This window comes from Sus scrofa, chromosome 9 (assembly GCF_000003025.6).
Source record: "Sus scrofa isolate TJ Tabasco breed Duroc chromosome 9, Sscrofa11.1, whole genome shotgun sequence".
In the NCBI taxonomy this organism is placed as follows: domain Eukaryota; kingdom Metazoa; phylum Chordata; class Mammalia; order Artiodactyla; family Suidae; genus Sus; species Sus scrofa.
Window position 1 is genome coordinate 120,324,173 of NC_010451.4, and position 18,492 is coordinate 120,342,664.

Genomic DNA, 18,492 nt, shown 5'->3' on the forward strand with positions numbered 1-18,492 from the left:
GAAAAACGGATCGTGTCGCTGGACTCGGCCAACACCAGACTGATGAGCGCGCTGACCCAAGTGAAGGAGCGGTACAGCATGCAGGTCCGAAATGGCATCTCCCCCACCAACCCCACCAAGCTTTCCATCACGGAGAATGGTGAATTCAAAAACAGCAGCTGCTGACGGGCGTTGCGACTAGACAGACTGTGGGAGGAGACGGAAGGCAATGTCCCCACTCTCCTGGCCCCAGCCCTCCCCCCACCCCACCCGGTTTACAGAATGTACTACTGCAGAACAGCGGGGTGGCGAGAAAAGAAAGGAACCTTGTCTTTCAGGGCATAAGGCTAAGACTCCTGAGCTCGACGCGTCCCCCCACGTCTCTGTGTACATAGGGAACTCAGTTCTGGGCCATGTACAGAAAAGACCACTGTAATATACCCGACGGAAGTTCATAATGTAGATGACCTTTCTAATTATCGCTATTTTTATTATTGTTGTCCTCTTGGTGAAAGCACTGCAGTTGTTAGAGGAGGCAGAGTAGGAACCAGCGTGAGTGAGGCAGGAGCCCGGCAGTTCGGAAGGCAGAGAGCCCCCGTGTCTGTCTGGCGGAGCAGCCCGGCCGCGTCAGGAGGCTGTCAGAATGACTTCAGGGATCCACCTGGCAGTTTAAAACCCCACCCGCTTCCCTGTCCTTTGGGAAAGCAGGCAAGTCCCGAGATCCACACCAAACAGTTTATCCCATTGATATGCCAAGACCGGTTCCGGATGGACGGCTAATCTGATCTGGGGAGACACGGTTCCAGAGGACACATCAAAACTGGACGTGAGGAGTGATGTCTCTTGAACTCCTGTTGATGTTCATTTCCTTCTGTCTGTAGCAGATGGGAATTTTCCATTTTAGATAGGGGGCTTTTTTTTCTCCCCAGTTGTAATAAAGGGTGTTCTTTTTCCTCTTTAGAGTTTACAAAACGATAACTCCGTGTGTGTCTATATAGCATCTGCATCTCCACACAGCCGCTGCCTCCCCGCAGTGGGAGCAGCCATCACCTACAGGGTCCACTCTCCCCAGAGAGGCTCTGCACATACGCTGCCCACAAGCCATCTGAAATAAACACCCTTTCTTCTATACAGAAAAGGGCTAAAACCGTACCATACCCTAGCAGGAATCCCTGACTATTTCCTAGTAAATCTTTATTTTGTTTGGGATAAAAACTGTATCCAGTGTAGAGCAGATCTCTGGGCAGGGTAATTGTTTCTCAGTCTTTACCTTTTAAATTGCTTCTTCCTCTCATCCCCTGAGTACAATTTGGGAAAGCAAGCCAAATCTGAAGCATTGCTCTCTTAAAAGTCAGGATTGTGCTTCTTAAAAAATAAGCTACTAAACGTGAGAGGACAGCACATTCCAGTTGCTATTCCCATGCCCTTGGTAGGTTTGGCAACAAGAACCCAGTTTCACACAAGTTGTCACCCTTGGCTTTATTGAAAGACGGAAACAGTCGTGGAAGCTAATTTGCTTCCTTTTTTCCAGAGGGGTGAAATGACAACTTGAACGCAACCCTGATTATCAGAAGTAAGGAATGTTATAAGTTAAATCGACATTTTATATACAAGTATATATATACACATATAGTCACACATATGTACATATAACTGCACAAATAGGAAAAGTTCCTGCCTTCTCTGCTGTCAGATATAATGTTGAAGGGGGTTGGAATCTCTTTAAGCAAGATCTAAGCACTTGTTTATATTGAGAAAGCAATAGTGTGTCTCCAATAAGTTAATGATGTTTATTTTAAATTATAAACTTTAAGGAAATTTTTTTTAAAAGGAAAAGGGAAGGGGGGGTTAAAAAAAAAAAGACCTGAGGAAGCCATATCCATGGAGTGTTTCCACATAACAGAATATTTATAAGGGACAAGAGAGCATTTATCCTGTCCCCTTTGGGGCGAAGCCCTGACAGAACACCGAGCCTCCCTTTCCACCGCACCCCAGACTTGCCCTCTGACCTCTTAGCACTGCTCTCAGGTGGCTCGTTCTGTTGGACCTTGCATCTCAGCAACCTCCACACGGCCACCAGCCCACAACCTCTTAAATCCTTTCTCTTCCGTGACCCTCCCATTTCTGCTGCTCAGCAGTGGAAAACAGGAGCTGCCCCATGTGCTTATCTGATCCACAGACTTCATGCCCACATGTTTTGGCGCTTGTGTGTTTTCTTGACCCTCACTCATTATTTTACCAATGATTAGCTCTGCCCTCCAAGCTGAGGGCCCACCGTAGCCAAAATCATTTATTTTACTGGGAAAAAAAATCATTACCATTACCCTTTGTTGGGGGAGAGGGTGTGTTGTTTAAACAAAGGTCTGTTCTTATTTGTGGCCATTCTCAGTTATAGCCATATTTAATTCACCCTCTGTAAAAGCTTTCAGAAAACCTGGTGAAAGACTAGTCAGTTCCAATGGCTCTAAGTATGTAACGTGGGAGACGTCCTGCACTGAGGTTTGGAAGCTCTCAGGTGGTGGTTATGGATGACAGTGGGCTGACATGTTGGAGGTTGGGGGAGACAAAACAAATCAAATATGTTTTTGATGGATGCAGTATATCTTGCCAGCATTGTGGGAGCTCCTGCAAAGGCGGCCTCCTTTGGAAGATCAGATGCCCAAAATGTTTGGAGAGATTATACAGTCCTGTATGATCAGGTTATCTTGTTTGAAGAGAAAGGGTAAACAGATAATAAAGTTAGAAATAAGCTAGAAGTTCAGTAGAGTTGCCAGATATTAAATTTTAGATTATCCTTTGAGCCTATTCCTATTGGAATATTTTTCTGAATATTTCTTTAGAGAATGCTGCAATCTATAGAACTTTTCCAGAAAGATTTTTTTTTCTTTTTCTTTTTTTTTTTTTTTTTTTTTTTGGCAGGGAAGAGGGCAGCACAGCTGATAATTTTTCTGGCGGTATTGCTTAATTGGCTTTTCTTCAGCCCAAATTAAGTACATGCCTCTGTTTGGCTAGGAGGAGGTGCATGGTTGAAGAGAAGCAGGTGGATTAAGAAAGTCACATCTTGTAGTCCTTCTAGCACCCAACATGTCATCTCATGGTAGGGTGCGGCCTAGATGAAGGCTGGATGGAATTTGAAATTCAGGTGACATGCTTGCTTGCAAAGTGCTTGTCTAGCTGACAACCAGACTTGGCATCAACAAGGACAATGTTGGTAGGATGTAGGAAAAGAGCTTGATGTTTCTCTTCTGTTATCTCTGGAGCAATAAGCTTTCTGAGCCGAAGCAGCAAAAAGGAGTTACATTTCCATCAGGTCATCCATCATATTCCCTGAGTCTCCGCACTACAAGCCATGACAGAGTGGAGATTATAACTAGGTGACGTGACAAAGACTATCACCAAGGTAGTGCTAGGGTCCAGGGCAGGTGGTAAAGGGGAGCGTGGTAGAATGAGGTCATCATGCTGCTAGAACTTGTTGCCGTTTTCACTCAGGATTGAGTTGGTCAGAATTAGCTTTCTCTGGTCGGCTTCTCCCTTTGCTTGGGATGGTGTTGGACAGCTAAAGAAGTAGGATTTCCAGCCTATGACTGCTGTTATGCCGTGATGTTAAAAGTAAAGCTTCTTGGGCATTTCCTGGTGGCTCAGCGCATTGAGGATCTGGCGTTGTCACTGCTGTGGCTCTGGTTACTGCTGCAGCAGGGGTTTGACCCCTGAGCAAGACCCTTTCCGTCAAGTGAGCTCGATTACATTTGCTCTGCCTTCCATCTAGGTTTAGTTCTAGTTGTCTCCAGTTTGCAGTTTCTGAGAAGGCTGGTTATGGGACAGAACTTGGGGGAGGAGCCCTCTTTGGATTATTAAGGCTCAAGGGACTCAGACTAGAGTTGACACCAGATCAGACTTGTGACTGGAGCCCACGCCCACACCATCCCTGTGTTTTCAGCTACACCTTCTGCAGATTGTGGAAAACCAAAAGGGATTTCCTCTCCATTCCTTTTCCCTTTTTCAAATCTAGTAGTAAAATCTCCTGCTTGCTTCAACAGTAAATAGTTGCCTTCCCGCCCCCTACCTGAGGGCCAAGAATGTGGGACACTTTGGTTTTTAGCAGTATGTCAATTAAAAGGACCTATCTTGCTGGTTTTAAAAAGCGAGATATGTTGGGGTGTTGAATTTTTAAATAGAATCTCTTTTCGTGTTCGAATGATTGTAATTAGTTCTAGAAGCATTCTCTTGTCATGACCCAGTTATGAATGCTCTTGAGTTTAGGAAGGACAAAAGTGATGAAATTTGCATGAGGAAAAATAAATATCTTATGCAGAGGGAAAGAACCTGAGGAAGAGACATGATCCAGCAGGGGCCTAATGCCCAGCAGCCTTCTCCATAGCCCAAAGGTTCAAGGAGACAGGAGGATTTCTATCCTTTGCCTGCTCTCAAAATGCACAGCTAGATGAAAAAGTCTCTGTAGACAACGTGTGTGCACCCCCACAGAACACGTGATTCCCAGGCTTCCTTTTTCTGAAAGTCAGTCCATCTTATAGAGCAGCGAGTCCCAGACTTCCTCAAGTTTTTTAGATTTTTATGCTCTCATTTGTTAGATTTTATGACAGTGGTTCTTTCCTCGTTAAAATGTACCATATGTGTTATGTGTATATATAAGTTAAAGTGACTTGAAATCGATTTGGTTTGACATTGTCTCAAGAATCCTAGATAGCATTATGGATACTCTGGGGAGTCATAGGAAGTTGAGTATCACTGATCTGAGAGTAGGATCCAGAAAGAAGTAGCTTTCATTCCTGATCAGTTACTCCTGGAGTGTTGGAGTAACCAACCCATAGGGGGTTGGCAGTGAGTCACCCAAAGAAAGCCAAATGGTCACTTCTGCCCATATTTCAGCATGTATTTTAATTTCCAGCTCAGTTCTTATGTTTTTCAATGCCCTCGTTCTTCCCTAGGAAATGTTTTAGTTTGAGACTTAAAACCGGATTTATCTGTAGAGAGATTTCCACCGAACTGTGTATTAGGAGCCTCGATCGTCTGTGTGGGGGTACAAATATTTAAGAATAAGTACCGTATTTATGTCACTCCTTAGCCCCCAAGGGAAAATGTTCGGTTCCCAGTTCCCCAGAAGGTTAAGTACTAATTGACTCAGTGACCACTCTCCTGCAGAAAATTTAAAATAAATAGTAAAGTTTAAATTTTGATTGGTGCTTAGACATCTCCTAGTCACATTAAAATTAACTCAAGCAGACAGCAGAGCATTAACCTGAATCTCGCCTGTGAGGAACCTACCTTCTAAATTTGATTTTGTTTTTCATCTCCAGGGCCTTAATAAGAGTGTGTTAATACACAGGACTATTTTACAATGATAGCTCTAAATAATTTATTTTTTATTTCAAGACAGAGAAAAATACACGTTAGAAAAACAAAACCCAAGATTTTATTTTATTTTTAAAGCCATATTTTTGTGCTAGTAGCACTTAGATCGTTCCATATGTGAGCTCCGTATCTGCATTTCATTACCTGGGTTTGTTCTAAGAGAAGATTTATTTTTGTTCTGTGAATAATTTTTGACGGTTCTTGTACATGTACAGATATAGATACGTTTGAGGTCTTTTATTGATATTCCTACAAAGAATACAAATAAACTTTAACTTTAAACATTTCAGACTAAAGTTGCTACTGTATTTGACATATTACTCTCTTACTTCTGCCTGTTTTCTGGGTGCTTAGGAGACGCTTGGAGAAAAACGAGAAGCAGAATGTGTGCAGGAACATTATCCTGAAGGTATATTTTAACATTCAGAACAACGTGCTGTCTTAGAACTTCCCAACTTAGAGGTTAAAAGTATGCAGATGTAGGACAGGGAGCTAGCGCTAACATGTATTGTAATAACACTTTTAGAGAGCTCCTCGTTCTGCAGAATTTGAAATCTCTTTTCTAGCTCGTAACTGGGAAGAAAGTGCCCTCCTTTTTATTGGAAGTCCGGCCCCACTTAGCTTCCCACACCCGCGCCGTCCTCTCTTAATTCCCCAATAGATTAATGGAGTTGTTTGGTTGGGATATTTTGTTCCTGTTTGCTAGTCATTCTCAAGGTTATTGTTCCCACATACCTCCACCTTCTGCTTACCTATTTCATGCTAGAAAACCCCAAGGTGCAGGTCCCCCAGAGGTAGTAGTTTTTTTACACGCTCAATAGAGGTCTGAAATTCCACCAGTTAGTTTCTTCACCTATCAGTTCTTCCTACTTCTGTTTTACTAGGAATTTAACAACTAAAATTCACTCAGAATCCAGAGAAAAGCGTATGACGAGACGCCAGGTTAGCAGACGTGAGCTATTTTTTGTTTTCTTCGAAGCCGACCCACTTCAATCTGAATTTCTCCTGACCCAGTGTAAGCTTTAAGGCCTCTTGGATCTGAAACATCAAAAAGAGAGAAAGCTTTGCTGATGCTCTCTTGCAACCTTCCTGTCTCTGAGCCCTAAACTGCCTCCCCCCAATACCCTTTATTTCGCATAGCCTCCCTCCAGCCCCCTGCCTTTTACCGTCAGCACCTCCACCAATAGAAAGCACACAGCTCACGTTTGTAAGGCCACCGCCGCCACCACTTCTAGGGAAAAGAGACTGACACAGATGACTTAGGGATTCTCAAGCCTGACTGTTCATCAGAATCATCTGCCCTTTTAGGCCACCACTGAACAATAAAATAGAATCTAAAGATTGGCCCAGGCGTTTTTTTTTTTTTTTTTTTCTTTTGAAACTTCCCCAGGGGATTCTAACTTCAGCCAGAGTTGTTAACCACTGGTCCCTATCTCGCTCTGAGCACTGTTCGTGTGTGTCTTTATGTTTTCTCTCTCCCCATCCATGGAACTGGGATGCGCTGGCTCTGGGTGGGGGGGTTTGTTTGCCTTCTATTTGGAATTTTAAATAGTCTAAAACTGATAATATATATTCTCCCTTCCCACACACACCTAGTCCCCACCAAGTCCATCCTTTACATCTAGGAGGTGGAAATTCTCTCCATTAATATAGGATATATATATATTATATATATATACCCCAACAGAGGTAACAGGAAGATGGAATTCCTCACTTGACCCCAATTTTTTCATTACGGTTTTAATTTAAATTAAAAGTAGGCGTTCCCAACATGGCTCAGTGGAAATGAACCCAACTAGTATCCATGAGGATGTGGGTTTGATCCCTGGCCTCACGCAGTGAGTTAAAGATCTGGCATTGCTGTGGCTGTGGTGTAGGCCGGTGACTGCTCCTCCAGTTCAACCCCTAGCCTGGGAACTTCCATCTGCCGCACCTGAGGCCCTTTAAAAATAAATAAAATGAAAGTAAATGATTTCTGATTTGGTACCCCCTTCCCTGACCCCCAAGAAAGATTCTCAACTCTCATAGTCTTAAGACTCAGCACTGCAATCTTATTACTTGAACTTTTACTAAAAAATTTATCAGATGCCAGACTGCATCATTTGCACTGGAAAGCCCTCCAGTTCCGTCCCTAGCACCTAGCAGGTGCGTGCACGCACACACACCCTTTCTTTCTAGAATTTCCAGCTTGCGAGATTTTAGAAAGAACTGCTTGGGCCTTCTTTCTTTGGTCTACGGGTAGATTGTAATAAGCTACCTGATTAATGCCAGTTTGTTAACTTGTCTGTAAAATTATAATTTTAGCGAGATGGTTTATGAGGAACTCTCTAGCTCCAACATTTTATGATTATTATCTGATATCACTGGAAAATGTGCCTTTAAGTCATACCCAAAATCAGCTTGAGGCTATTTCACAGTATTTAGGAACACTTCTTCCCCTTCACAATCTCCCATCTCTCAGTACTTTAAAAGAACAAAAAAGAGGGGGAGGGGAGCCTGGAACAAATGTATATTCAGAACAATAATTTGATAATAATAATAATAATAGCTAATGTTGGAGTTCCCGTCGTGGCGCAGTGGTTAACGAATCCGACTAGGAACCATGAGGTTGCTGGTTTGATCCCTGGCCTTGCTCAGTGGGTTAACGATCTGGCGTTGCCGTGAGCTGTGGTGTAGGTCACAGACGTGGCTCGGATCCCGCGTTGCTGTGGCTCTGGCGTAGGCCGGTGGCTACAGCTCCGATTCAACCCCTAGGCTGGGAATCTCCATATGCCTCGGGAGCAGCCCAAGAAGTAGCAACAACAACAACAACAACAAAAGACAAAAGACAAAAAAAAAAAAAAGCTAATGTTTATTGAGCACTTACTGTGTGCCAGACAATTTGCTAAGCACTTTTTATGGAATATTTCATCTAATCATAATACCAACCCTATGAGTTAGGTACTTGTGTTGCTAATTCATGAGGAAACTGAGGCTCAGAAAGATCAAGTGCCTTGGTTCAAGGTCATACAACTAATGAGCGCAACGCCAGGACCCAAACTTAGATCCTTCTCACTAAGCTATATTGATTTTTTTTTTTAAGAACTCAGGAAAAATGTTGGGAAGAATAAGAAAAAAATGGAGCATGTGAACCACCCTGTCACCATAAGCCAGAAGGATGGCAATGGGAACAGACAGGCAAATTTTCCATGGCTTTTTCTCCTCCATATATTGGCTTTGATAGTATTGCTTTGCATTATCAAATCATCTGACAGATCAAACTTAGAAGTGGGCAGAAATCTCACCTCATTCAAAAACTGGTCTTTCATGTCTTCTGGGTCCATCAGAACAGGGATAATGAAATCTGCTTTCAGGATTCCAAAGAGTTGTGCTGAAAAAAGAAAGTGCTACCTGGTTGGGGGAAGTTATCCCATTGCCATGTAAGAATGTCAAGTTCTTAGCAATCAGGTGTGCCCACAGATGCTCCGTGGTGATTTAAGATTTCAAAAAAGAGGAGTTCCCGTCATGGCACAGCAGAAACGAATCCGACTGAGAACCATGAGGTTGCGGGTTTGATCCCTGGCCTTGCTCAGTGGGTTAAGGATCCAGCGTTGCCGTGGGCTGTGGTGTGGGTCACAGACGCAGCTCGGATCTAGCGTGGCTGTGGCTATGGCATGACTGGCAGCAACAGCTCCAATTGGACCTGGGAACCTCCATGTGCCATGGGTGCAGCCCTAAAAAAAAGGACAAAGACAAAAAAAATTTTTTTTCAAAAAGAAAGAAGAAAGAAACTGCTGGACAGAAAAATGCTCAGCCACAGCCAGCTAGTGGGTGAAAGGAAAGAGTCTCACGCGTGAAATAACAGCTGGCTCTCCTCCCAAATCCTGGCCACCCTCAGGCAGTTATTTTCTTTCCTGTCTCTTCTGTATTTTCCTTCTCCCTTTTAGTAAATCTAACGAGTAGATGTCCCACACCATGCTGGAAATAGTCACCTCTCCCTGGACCCATATTTGTAAAGGCCAGCTCTATCCCAGAAAACTCTTAAGTTCTCTAGCCTATCAACAAACTCAGCCTTTGGCCATGAGTGCAGTAATCACAGAAACTGCAGCCTCAGAACAGGACAACTTTGGAGTTCCCTGGTGGCCTAACAGTTAAGGATCTAGTGTTGTCAGTGCTGTGGCTCAGATCACTGCTGTGGTGCAGGTTCGATCCATGACCCCGGAGGTTTTGTATACTGCAGACGCAGCCAAAAAAGAAAAAGAAAAATAAAGAAGAAAGAGGCACAGTCTTTAGGGCATTAGCCTGCTGTGGCCTCCTTTGCCTGGCAAAGCAATAAAAGCTATTATTTCTTTCAAAAAAAAAAGAAGAAGAAGAAGAAAGAATAGGATGACGTTGTATTTGCATAGCTTTATAAAGTCCCTAGGCATAATTATCTCATTGAGTGCTTGAAACAACTCTATGATGTAGGCAAAGTAGTTTTTACTGTATCCTTTTGGCAGATGAGAAGGAGGAGATGCTCGAGTGAGGAAATTTGCTCCCTGAGCTTTCACAATGTCAGGGAGCTAACTCTAGCGTCCTCCTCCTGTTCCTAGTTCTTACCCTTGTTCCCTTCCCAACATTTCATGCCCTTTCATAAAAAGATCTCAAGTGCCCTGTGTTAAGGACAGGCTGTCCAGATAGAACTGCTTGGTTGGTAAGAGTGGGAACTTGGTAGCCAGAAGCAGTTACCTGGTTTGGGTGCTGGAGTTTCTTCTTTAGAATCTGGTTGATGAGATGAGCTCAAATGTTGGGCCTGAGTGGCAGTAGCTGTATCTCTCGTATAGGTGCCACTCTTTTCACTGGTCACAGCTACAGGAGGGGAAGATAAAGGAGTTATTGCAAAGACAGCCAGAGAAAGGCGGTCCGAGATGAGTACCTGGCCCTGACCATCTTGCAGAAACTATCCAGTGTGGGAAACTCAGCCCTGCCAATCCTTGGCTTACCCCACAGGCTCGTGTTCCCAGCCCACACGGCGACACCCCACCATCTCTCACAAAGTGTCCCTGAGATCAGGACTTGTGGGGTTCAGGCAATATTCTATCTCCTCAGTACCGAATATTTTCTTTCTGTGGTTCCTACCCCAAGAGGTTAGTGCCTTTATGTTGTGTGCCAGCTGCACAGTGCCCTTGCCATGGTACCCAGGGACCCCCAGCATCTCCATCAGGGGCTAGCACCCCCAACTCAGCTTCCCCCAGCAACCCCCTCACTCCCTGCGTGGTTGCCCATCCACCGAGGCTCTCCAGCCAGAGACCCCACAACCTCCAGCTGCCCCCTTACTCCCCTCACTTGCTGTCATGTTCAGTCACCAAAGTCCTGTCAGTGCCTTGCAGATGTCTTTTTTCTTTTTTCGGATATGGAATATTTGAACCACAGTGTTTTGTGATATGTTATTGTAAAATATTTAAGCAAAATATCCCCTCCCCAGACCCGGGGACAGCCACTACTTAGAGTTTGCTATAGGATATCCTTCACACACTTGAATTTTTTCATTTGAATGCATCAAGATCTACCTTATTCTCTTTAATGGCTGCATAGTATTTCATTGAATGTACTATAACTTATTTAATCAGTCTGCTTTCAATGGACTTTAAATCGCCTCCGATTTTTCACTATAATAAACAATGCTGCAACCAACAACCTGTGTGTGGAGATACGCGCACGTGTGTGTGTGTGTGTGTGTGTGTGTGTGTACTTTGTACTATTTCCTTAACAAATTTGCAAGGGTAGAATTTCTGTACGAAAGAGCATCCCCATTTCAGAACTGACATACGCCGCTGGAATGGGAGCGCCAGTTTACAGTGCTAGCCCGTGTCTGATTCGCTTTCCTTCTTATCCAGCATTATCACCCCAAATCTTTGCCAAACCGGTAAGTAAAAAAAAAATGTTTAAATGCCTCTTGCTTTGAATTTGCATTTCTGTGTTTCAGCCAACAAAGGCGAGCATTTGATGTGTATTTCTATTCCTTCCCTTGATGTCCCCTGCCAACAATGTAAAACTCCGTTGCCTCAAGTCCCGCCACCTTCCGCTGCTCCAGATGTGGCCTTGGTTCCACTCCCCCAGGCGTGCAAGTCTCTCCCCCTCACATACACTTCCTGTGTGTCCTCCCCAGCTGCCCTCTCCCCCCGCCCCCAAGGCACTGTAAATTTCTCTAGGGACCTGAATAAGATGGTAAAGTCCAGAAGCAGAAGGGCTGGGGGAACACTCATATTCTCATCCCCGGAATATAACCATTGTTAACATTTTCCCAGATTTCCTTCCAACCTTTTTCTAACGGTAGGTTGATGTTTCACCTGTTGCATATACAATGTTGAATCATCTTTTTTCCTGTAGCATCCTGGTATAGGCGTTGCATGTCATTATCACCACCTTGATTCTATTAACTACAGAGCGGAGCGTTTTGCTCACTTGCTAAAAACCTCAGATGGCTCCACTGACAGCAGGATCCAGTTCTTCAGAATTTGGCCTCGGTCCACCTCTTTCCCCCATCCCTTCCCAAATATGTGACCTACTCTGCAGTCACCTCGGATGTCTTATCTTTCCCAGACCACACACTTCACATCTACCCGTCTTTGCCCCTGCTGTTCCCTCTGCCAGAAAGAACCTTCTAGCCTTTACTGCCTGATGAAATCCTCCGTTACCTTTTGTCCAATGACCATCACCTTTCCAGGCCGAATAAATGAGGCATTTCCCTGCCAAGGCTCTTGGTTCACCCTTCTGGGGCCACACTTATCAAACCGTCCTGGTTGTCTCTATTAGCCCCTATTAGACTACACTTTTCATAACAGGAAACAGGTCCTGCTCATCTTGGTGTCCACGGCCAATGTTCCAAACAGTTACTCAGGAAATGACTGTTGAATTTAATCATCTTCCAATGTGCCAAACACTACGCTAGGCCTGGGAAAGACAAAGAGGCATCAAACAGCCTCTGCCCTGTGAGATTCCACAATCTTAATAATTCATAATTGTGATCATTCATAATTAATAAAATGAGAAGGAGGCCAACCCTGCCTATTAAATGGGAACAGAGATGGGAGGTTGAATGAAGTACTAAATTGTCACTACTGAATTGAGATAAGAATAGTTAACTACCATTCATGGAGTGTCTGCCAGATGCCAGGCATTGAAAGATACCTAACACTGGTATTTTTCTTCACTTTAAAGATGAGGAAAATGAAGTTCGGAGAGGTTAGGAAATTAGCCTAAGACCACACAGTAAGTAGAAGACCCGACCTTTCAACCCTTGCCTGTCCACTCCTCTAGCCAAAAGAGGCTTTCTCCCCCTAGACTGCCCCACCCTAAGTTATTATCCAGGGAGGATGAGGCGGTGGACTGGCTCTGGGGGGACAGGATCCCCCGTGACGTGATTTCCCGTGCACCGGGGGCAGGTGGGTCGGGTAGAGGTGCCCAGAGCACAGCCACCTGCCCACCCCCTCCTCCCGCTCTCAACCTCCCTGACTGGTGGCCGGGGCATAGCAAGTAGGGCATGGTCTCCCAAAGGAAGAGCTGGACGCCCCGGGGCAGGGTCCCCAACCTCAGCGACGCGGGCAAGCGGGCACCTGTTTCAGGCCCCAGCCGGCTCCCGGGGGTCTCCAGGTGTGCGGCCTGGCTCGGAGCTGCCCACTCGGAGTGCGTGACTGCTCTTTGGGGTCCAGCGGAGCTCCCCGAGCCGGAAGGCTCCAAGGTGTTTTCTTCGGACCCCGGAGGCTCGGCGCTGCGGGACTGGCTGGACGTGGCGGACCCAGGCGGCGTCGCCACCCCTCGGTGAGCTGAGGCCCACAGGGTGGAGCTGAGCGAGGCCTCCAACGGCGTCCCAGGCCCGCCCTGGGTAACGGGGTCCTCCGGGGGCGCGGGGCTCGGAGCAGGGCTCGAAATGAAGGTCAGAGGGCTCCCGATCACTTCCTGGAGGACAGGGGGTCTCCCCGGGGGCGCTGACCCTGCAGGAGTCAGCAAGGAGGCAGGGGGCGCAGGGCGGATGGATGCGCTCTGGGTGGCGACCGGCGGGGTCCAGGGCCCTCGGTCGGGGGCGGGGGAGTACTCGAGCATCGCGTGGGCAGGAGGGCTTGGTGCCGCTGTCCCTTGAGGCTGGGGCGCCGCGGAGCCCGCGAAGACGGAAGCGCGGGGGCCGGGAGTGGCCGAGCAGAGCTCAGGCGGCTCGGGACTAAGTCGCTGCGCAAGCCGCCCCTCCGTAGCCGTGGTGCCGGCGGAGCCGGCGCTGGTCCCTACGGCAAAGAGAAGACTTGGCCGGGGAGGGACCGCAACGCGCAGAACTCCCGGGCCCTGCAGCCCCTTGCCCGCACACGCAGCTCAGGGAGGGCCTCCTGAACCCCGGTACGGCCTGGGTGGCCAGCAGGCCAGGTGAGACCTTGATGGGAAGCAGAAGACAGGCTTCTCCACCGAAGTGGTGGCCTCCTTAGCAGCTCACAGCCCCCCACACCCCTACAGCGCCGGCCCCAACCCACCTGCAACTCCTACCTGCAACCCCACCCGTCTCCACGCCCCTTGGCAGGCTGACTCCACCTTATCGTTGGAAATCACCTCCTCCAGGAAACCCTCTGACAATTACAAGAACTGGGACAATCCCCTTTTTAGTGGCCCATCATGCCTGTCAGGACCCCTCTTCCCAGCTGGCTGTCAGCGCCTTCAGAACAGGCCCCACCTTTCCTTGAGTGCCTGGAGTTAATGAAGCTCTGTGCGACTGTGAGCAAGTCCCCTAACTTCTCTGCGTCCTCCAAAAAGGCAGGAATACCTTTGTCTGATGTAGGAATCAGTAAAGAAGCCAGGAGAACTGTCCCTTCGCCCTTAATTGTCCTAATTAACTGCAGAGCTCTTGGGAAGCACAATGAGGTAAGAGCTGTGAAGATGTTCGGAATTTAAAAATGCTCAAGCAACACTTACCCCTGTCATTCCCAGCCATGTCCCATAGTCCCAGCAACTTATCTCATCCTCTCTCCTCCCAGAAAAGTCCCAAATCGGAAGCATTTTGACAGCCCATGCACATCCCTTTCTGGATGCTGAACCTCCGAGGCCTCTCTGTCGGGTCTTCGTTAGGAAACCGCTCAGCATCTTCCCCTCTGCCTCCCAGGCCAGGCCCTCATCCCCTCACCTGAGAGACGGCACAGCCTCTCCTGGGTCCCCTGGCCCAGGAGCTGTAGGTTCAGTGGCCCAGATCAGGGAAGGAGAGTGATGGTGACCAGGTCTTCCTCCTCTGAGCCCCAGCTAGCCTAGCGGGGTGGGGGGTCCAGCGACATCTCTCTCCATAGGGGGTACTTTGGAGAGGCTCCCACAGGGCCCACCCCAAAAGGCTGCATGCATATCACCCTTCACTCCCAGGCTCTGGAGACCCCAGGATGCAGCCGAGAACAGGTCAAAGCACCCAGAACAGAGCAGCAAACAGGGGAGGGTACTTGGCCTGGGCGTCGTCCCTGCGGTCCCTGCTGAGACGGCGTGTAGAAGAGCTCAGGGAGGGCTGCTGACACCCGGTGTCCCACGGTGGGGTCTGCAAGGAGCACCATGATGAGTGAGGGCAGGGCTGAGGAGGGCGGGACTCGAGCTCCCCAGGTCTGTCACAGGATAGGGGACTTTCACAATCTTTACTCTCTGCAACAGCTCTTCAGGCGAGGAAGCATCATTCCTCTTTTATAGATAAGGCTCCTGGTGCTTCTCAAATCCAAAACAAACCAACAACGAAACAGCCAAGAATAGGCAAATCTACAGAGACAGAAAGTAGACTAGGGGTTGCAGGGTGGAGGGTTGGGGAGTGACTGCTAAAAGGTATGGAGTTTCTTACTGAGAGTGATAAAAATGTCCCCAAATTAGACAGTAGTCATGATTGGACCGCGCTGGGTGTATATGAAATGCCACCATACGGACACATCTAAAGAGTGAACTTTAAGGTAAGTGAATTATATCTCAATAAAGCTGTTATAGACAAGAAGGAAAGAAAGGCGTTCCCTTTGTGGCTTAATGGGTTAAGAACCCAACATAGTGTCCGTGAGGATACGGGTTCTATCCCTGGCCTAGCTCAGTGGGTTAAGGATCCAGCATGGCTGTGAGCTGTGGTGTAGGTCGCAGGTGCGGCTCGGATCTGGCAGTTGCTGCGGCTGTGGCATAGGCTCTAGCTGCCGCTCTGATGAGACCCCTAACCTGGGGAAATTCCATGTGCTGCAGGTGTGGCCATAAAAAGAAAAGAGGAAAGAAAAACAGAAGGGAAGAAAGAGAAGAGGGTGGAAAGAACAAAGGCAGGATGAAGCCTGTTGCTGAGGAGATGCAACACAAGATCCAGAAGAGCCAGGTGGATCGCTGGTTCCTCTGTGTTCACAGCAGCGACAGTGACAGTAGCTAATATCTACCGGGTGCTCACTCTGTGCCAGGGTCTCTACTCGGTCCTTTATATTCATTTGCATTCATTCACCAAAGCCAACCAATGAGGGGTATCATCAATACCATTCTGCTGAATCTCTTTTCCAGATGAGGAAAACAGGGCTTAGAGATGCTGCTCTTCTTATTTTTAGCAAGTGATAAAGTCAGCTTCCAAAGCCCACCCTTTGAACCAGTAAGTAATTGCCATGGCTAATTGCTAATGCCCTGAGGCTGGATGGGGTCATTCTTTGAAGATTCCCCCAGACTTAAACTCAAGCCTGCTCTGACCCTCCATCACCTTTGGAATCTAGTAGTACTTCCTCTGTCTATCCTCAGCATCTCTTACTGCCAAGAAAGCCATATCTGGGAGTTCCTGTCGTGGCTCAGTGGTAACGAACCTGACTGGGATCCATGAGGACAAGGGTTTGATCCCTGGCCTCACTCAGTGGAGACAAGGATCCGGCATTGCTGTGAGCTGTGGGTAGGTCACAGATGGGGCTCGGATCCGTGTTGCTGTGGCTGTGATGCAGGCCAACAGCTGTAGCTCTGATTGGACCCTGAGCCTGGGAACCTCCATATGCTGCAGGTATGGCCCTAAAAAGCCAAAAAAAAAAAAAAAAAAAAAAAAAAGGCAAAAAAAAGCAAGCCCATATCCCATCCTAGCCTCGACCTGGCAGGATAAGGGCCAGCAGGGGCAATTATCACGCACCGTTGAAGCAGATGAAGGGTTTCAGGGATGAACAGTCCACTGAAGAGACTCTGGGGAAGAAGCTCCAGTAGCTGGCGAGCCCTGCACACAGGCCTGGCCCGAACTGGGGCACCTTCAGCCAGGCAGGGATGCTGGTACCTGCATCGCTGGACCATCTCAGAGACCCAGAGGCCGCGTTGAAGTAGAGGCCGATCCAGGCCTCGGTCTTACTCGCGATGGATTTCAGGGCCTCCTTGTCTGCCTTGTCAGTGACCGACTGCAGGTCAGCCAGGTCTGTGTAGTATCTGCGGCAATACTGCAAGGCCGCCAGCCACGTCCTGTCTTGGTCAAATCGCTTGAAGGTCAGTCTGCCAATCTGGACCTCAACTGCAGGCAAAGAACATAGAGACCACAGGCCTGAGGTCGGAGATCTCTGCCTGCTCAGCCCTCCTTGCCCCCAGGACAGAACTTTGGTTAGACTCAGGCCTTTGTTCCGTGTCCTCAGGTGTTAGGTTTGATCAAACCCACAATTTTATAGGCAGCCTAAATACCAGATTGGGAGACTGAATGAGCCATCATAGCAGCAGCTGGGGGAAAACAACATTCACTAGGAAAAGCAGGGGTTAAGAACGCCCCTCTGGGAGTTCCCGTCGTGGCTCAGTGGTTAACGAACCCGGCTAGGAACCATGAGGTTGCGGGTTCGTTCCCTGGCCTTGCTCAGGGAGTGAAGGATCCAGTGTTGCCGTGAGCTGTGGTGTAGGTCGCAGACACAGCTCGGATCCCGTGTTGCCGTTGCTCTGGTGGAGGCCAGCAGCTACAGCTCCGATTCGACCCCTAGCCTGGGAACCTCCGTATGCCACAGGAGCGGCCCAAGAAATGGCAAAAAGACAAAAAAAAAAAAACTGCTCCTCTGGGCTATAAGGCCTTGGAAGTCAAGCCTCTGTCTCGCTTTCTCCATCTGTACAGCTGGGATAGTAACTCTACCTCAATCAGTTTAAAGGATTCAATGAACCCATGAATATAAATGGTTTAGCACCGTGCATACAGACAGTAAAGACTCAATTAAATGGTAGAGTTAAACTTTTCGGGGGGTAATGCGAGTAGATAAGAAAATCCTGGTTTGGAATCGGCCTAATTCGTGGTTTCCAGGATCTTTGCCTGCTTCCTCTGCTCTCAGGAGGCTCCAAGGCTAAGGCAGAATAGGGGGGCTGTGTGATATTTGCAGGACACACCTGCTGGACAGGAGCAGACCGGGTCCATGCCCCTGACTTCTGCTGGAGCTCAGCTAGACTGAGACACCAGCTCCCCCCAGCCTCTGCCTCCAGCCCACCTCCATCCTGCCCCTGGCCAGGTCTACAGCACACAAGCATCTGTGATTCTAAGCAAGAGAGGGGTGGAAAGAATAGGCTTCGGCACCACCTGAGGGATTGATTCTGGAGACCTGTTAAAGGAAACGCCTCTGTTTGCAGAATTGGGAAGCACATCCTCGGATTCAAATAAGGCCTCCCAAACTCACTGACACATGAAGCCGCATCAAGATTTGCCTGATCTTTTCCCTATCTCAACTGATCTTTCAAAGATACCTTTGTTTTTCAAGCACCTCGTCCCGGCCAGCCCTGAGCTTTGCATGTGGCATACATCATCTTTTTAAATCCTCACTATAATCCTGAGAAGCAGGTGTTATTAACCTCCTCTTACAGAGTAGAGAAAGGAGGTGATGACTTGCCTATATTTATGCCTTATTAAGTGGCAAGATGAGATGCAAATGCAGGTCTGCCTGCCCTGGAAGCCTTGCCCTGCTCTTCCCGTCACAACGCTGAGTTTACGACATGCACAAAACCAGCCTTACCGGGCAGACTGGAGAATGCGCTGGCTTTGACATTTCTCTCTACCAGACGCCAAGAAACTCTTTTAAAAATCCCAGGGCGGTAATATCGCCCTCAGCAGATGGGTGGCCCGGACTGTGAGAGGCGCTGCCCCCGCCCCAACTCCCAGGCCATGAAGATGGGGGCATCAGAAGACTGGGGGCAGCCTGGGCTCTGCCACCCATCTGGTGGGAGACCCCCCCCAACCCCGAC

The 18,492-nt window shown here is 47.8% G+C and overlaps 2 protein-coding genes across 18 annotated transcripts in view; one reads left to right on the forward strand and one right to left on the reverse strand.

The window, feature by feature from the left end:
* Window positions 1-5,645, forward strand: part of RASAL2 (RAS protein activator like 2) — a 388,515-nt gene extending 382,870 nt beyond the window's left edge. For 14 of the 17 annotated variants that reach the window (XM_021063713.1, XM_021063721.1, XM_021063722.1 and 11 more), the window contains one exon: window positions 1-5,633. In XM_021063713.1, the coding sequence (XP_020919372.1) occupies window positions 1-143 (143 nt within the window). In that variant the 3' untranslated portion in view covers window positions 144-5,633. The other 3 variants (XM_021063720.1, XM_021063717.1, XM_013979893.2) reach the window with 1 other exon arrangement.
* The window catches only part of CLEC20A (C-type lectin domain containing 20A), a 26,145-nt gene continuing 10,523 nt past the window's right edge, over window positions 2,871-18,492 (reverse strand). Inside the window, exons 6-10 of the mRNA XM_021063723.1 lie at window positions 16,436-16,801; window positions 12,924-14,863; window positions 10,057-10,176; window positions 8,634-8,719; window positions 2,871-6,387 (exon numbers count right to left, since the gene is read on the reverse strand). Of these exons, the coding sequence (XP_020919382.1) occupies window positions 14,688-14,863; window positions 16,436-16,801 (542 nt within the window). The 3' untranslated portion in view covers window positions 2,871-6,387; window positions 8,634-8,719; window positions 10,057-10,176; window positions 12,924-14,687. The remainder of the gene's footprint in view (window positions 6,388-8,633; window positions 8,720-10,056; window positions 10,177-12,923; window positions 14,864-16,435; window positions 16,802-18,492) is intronic.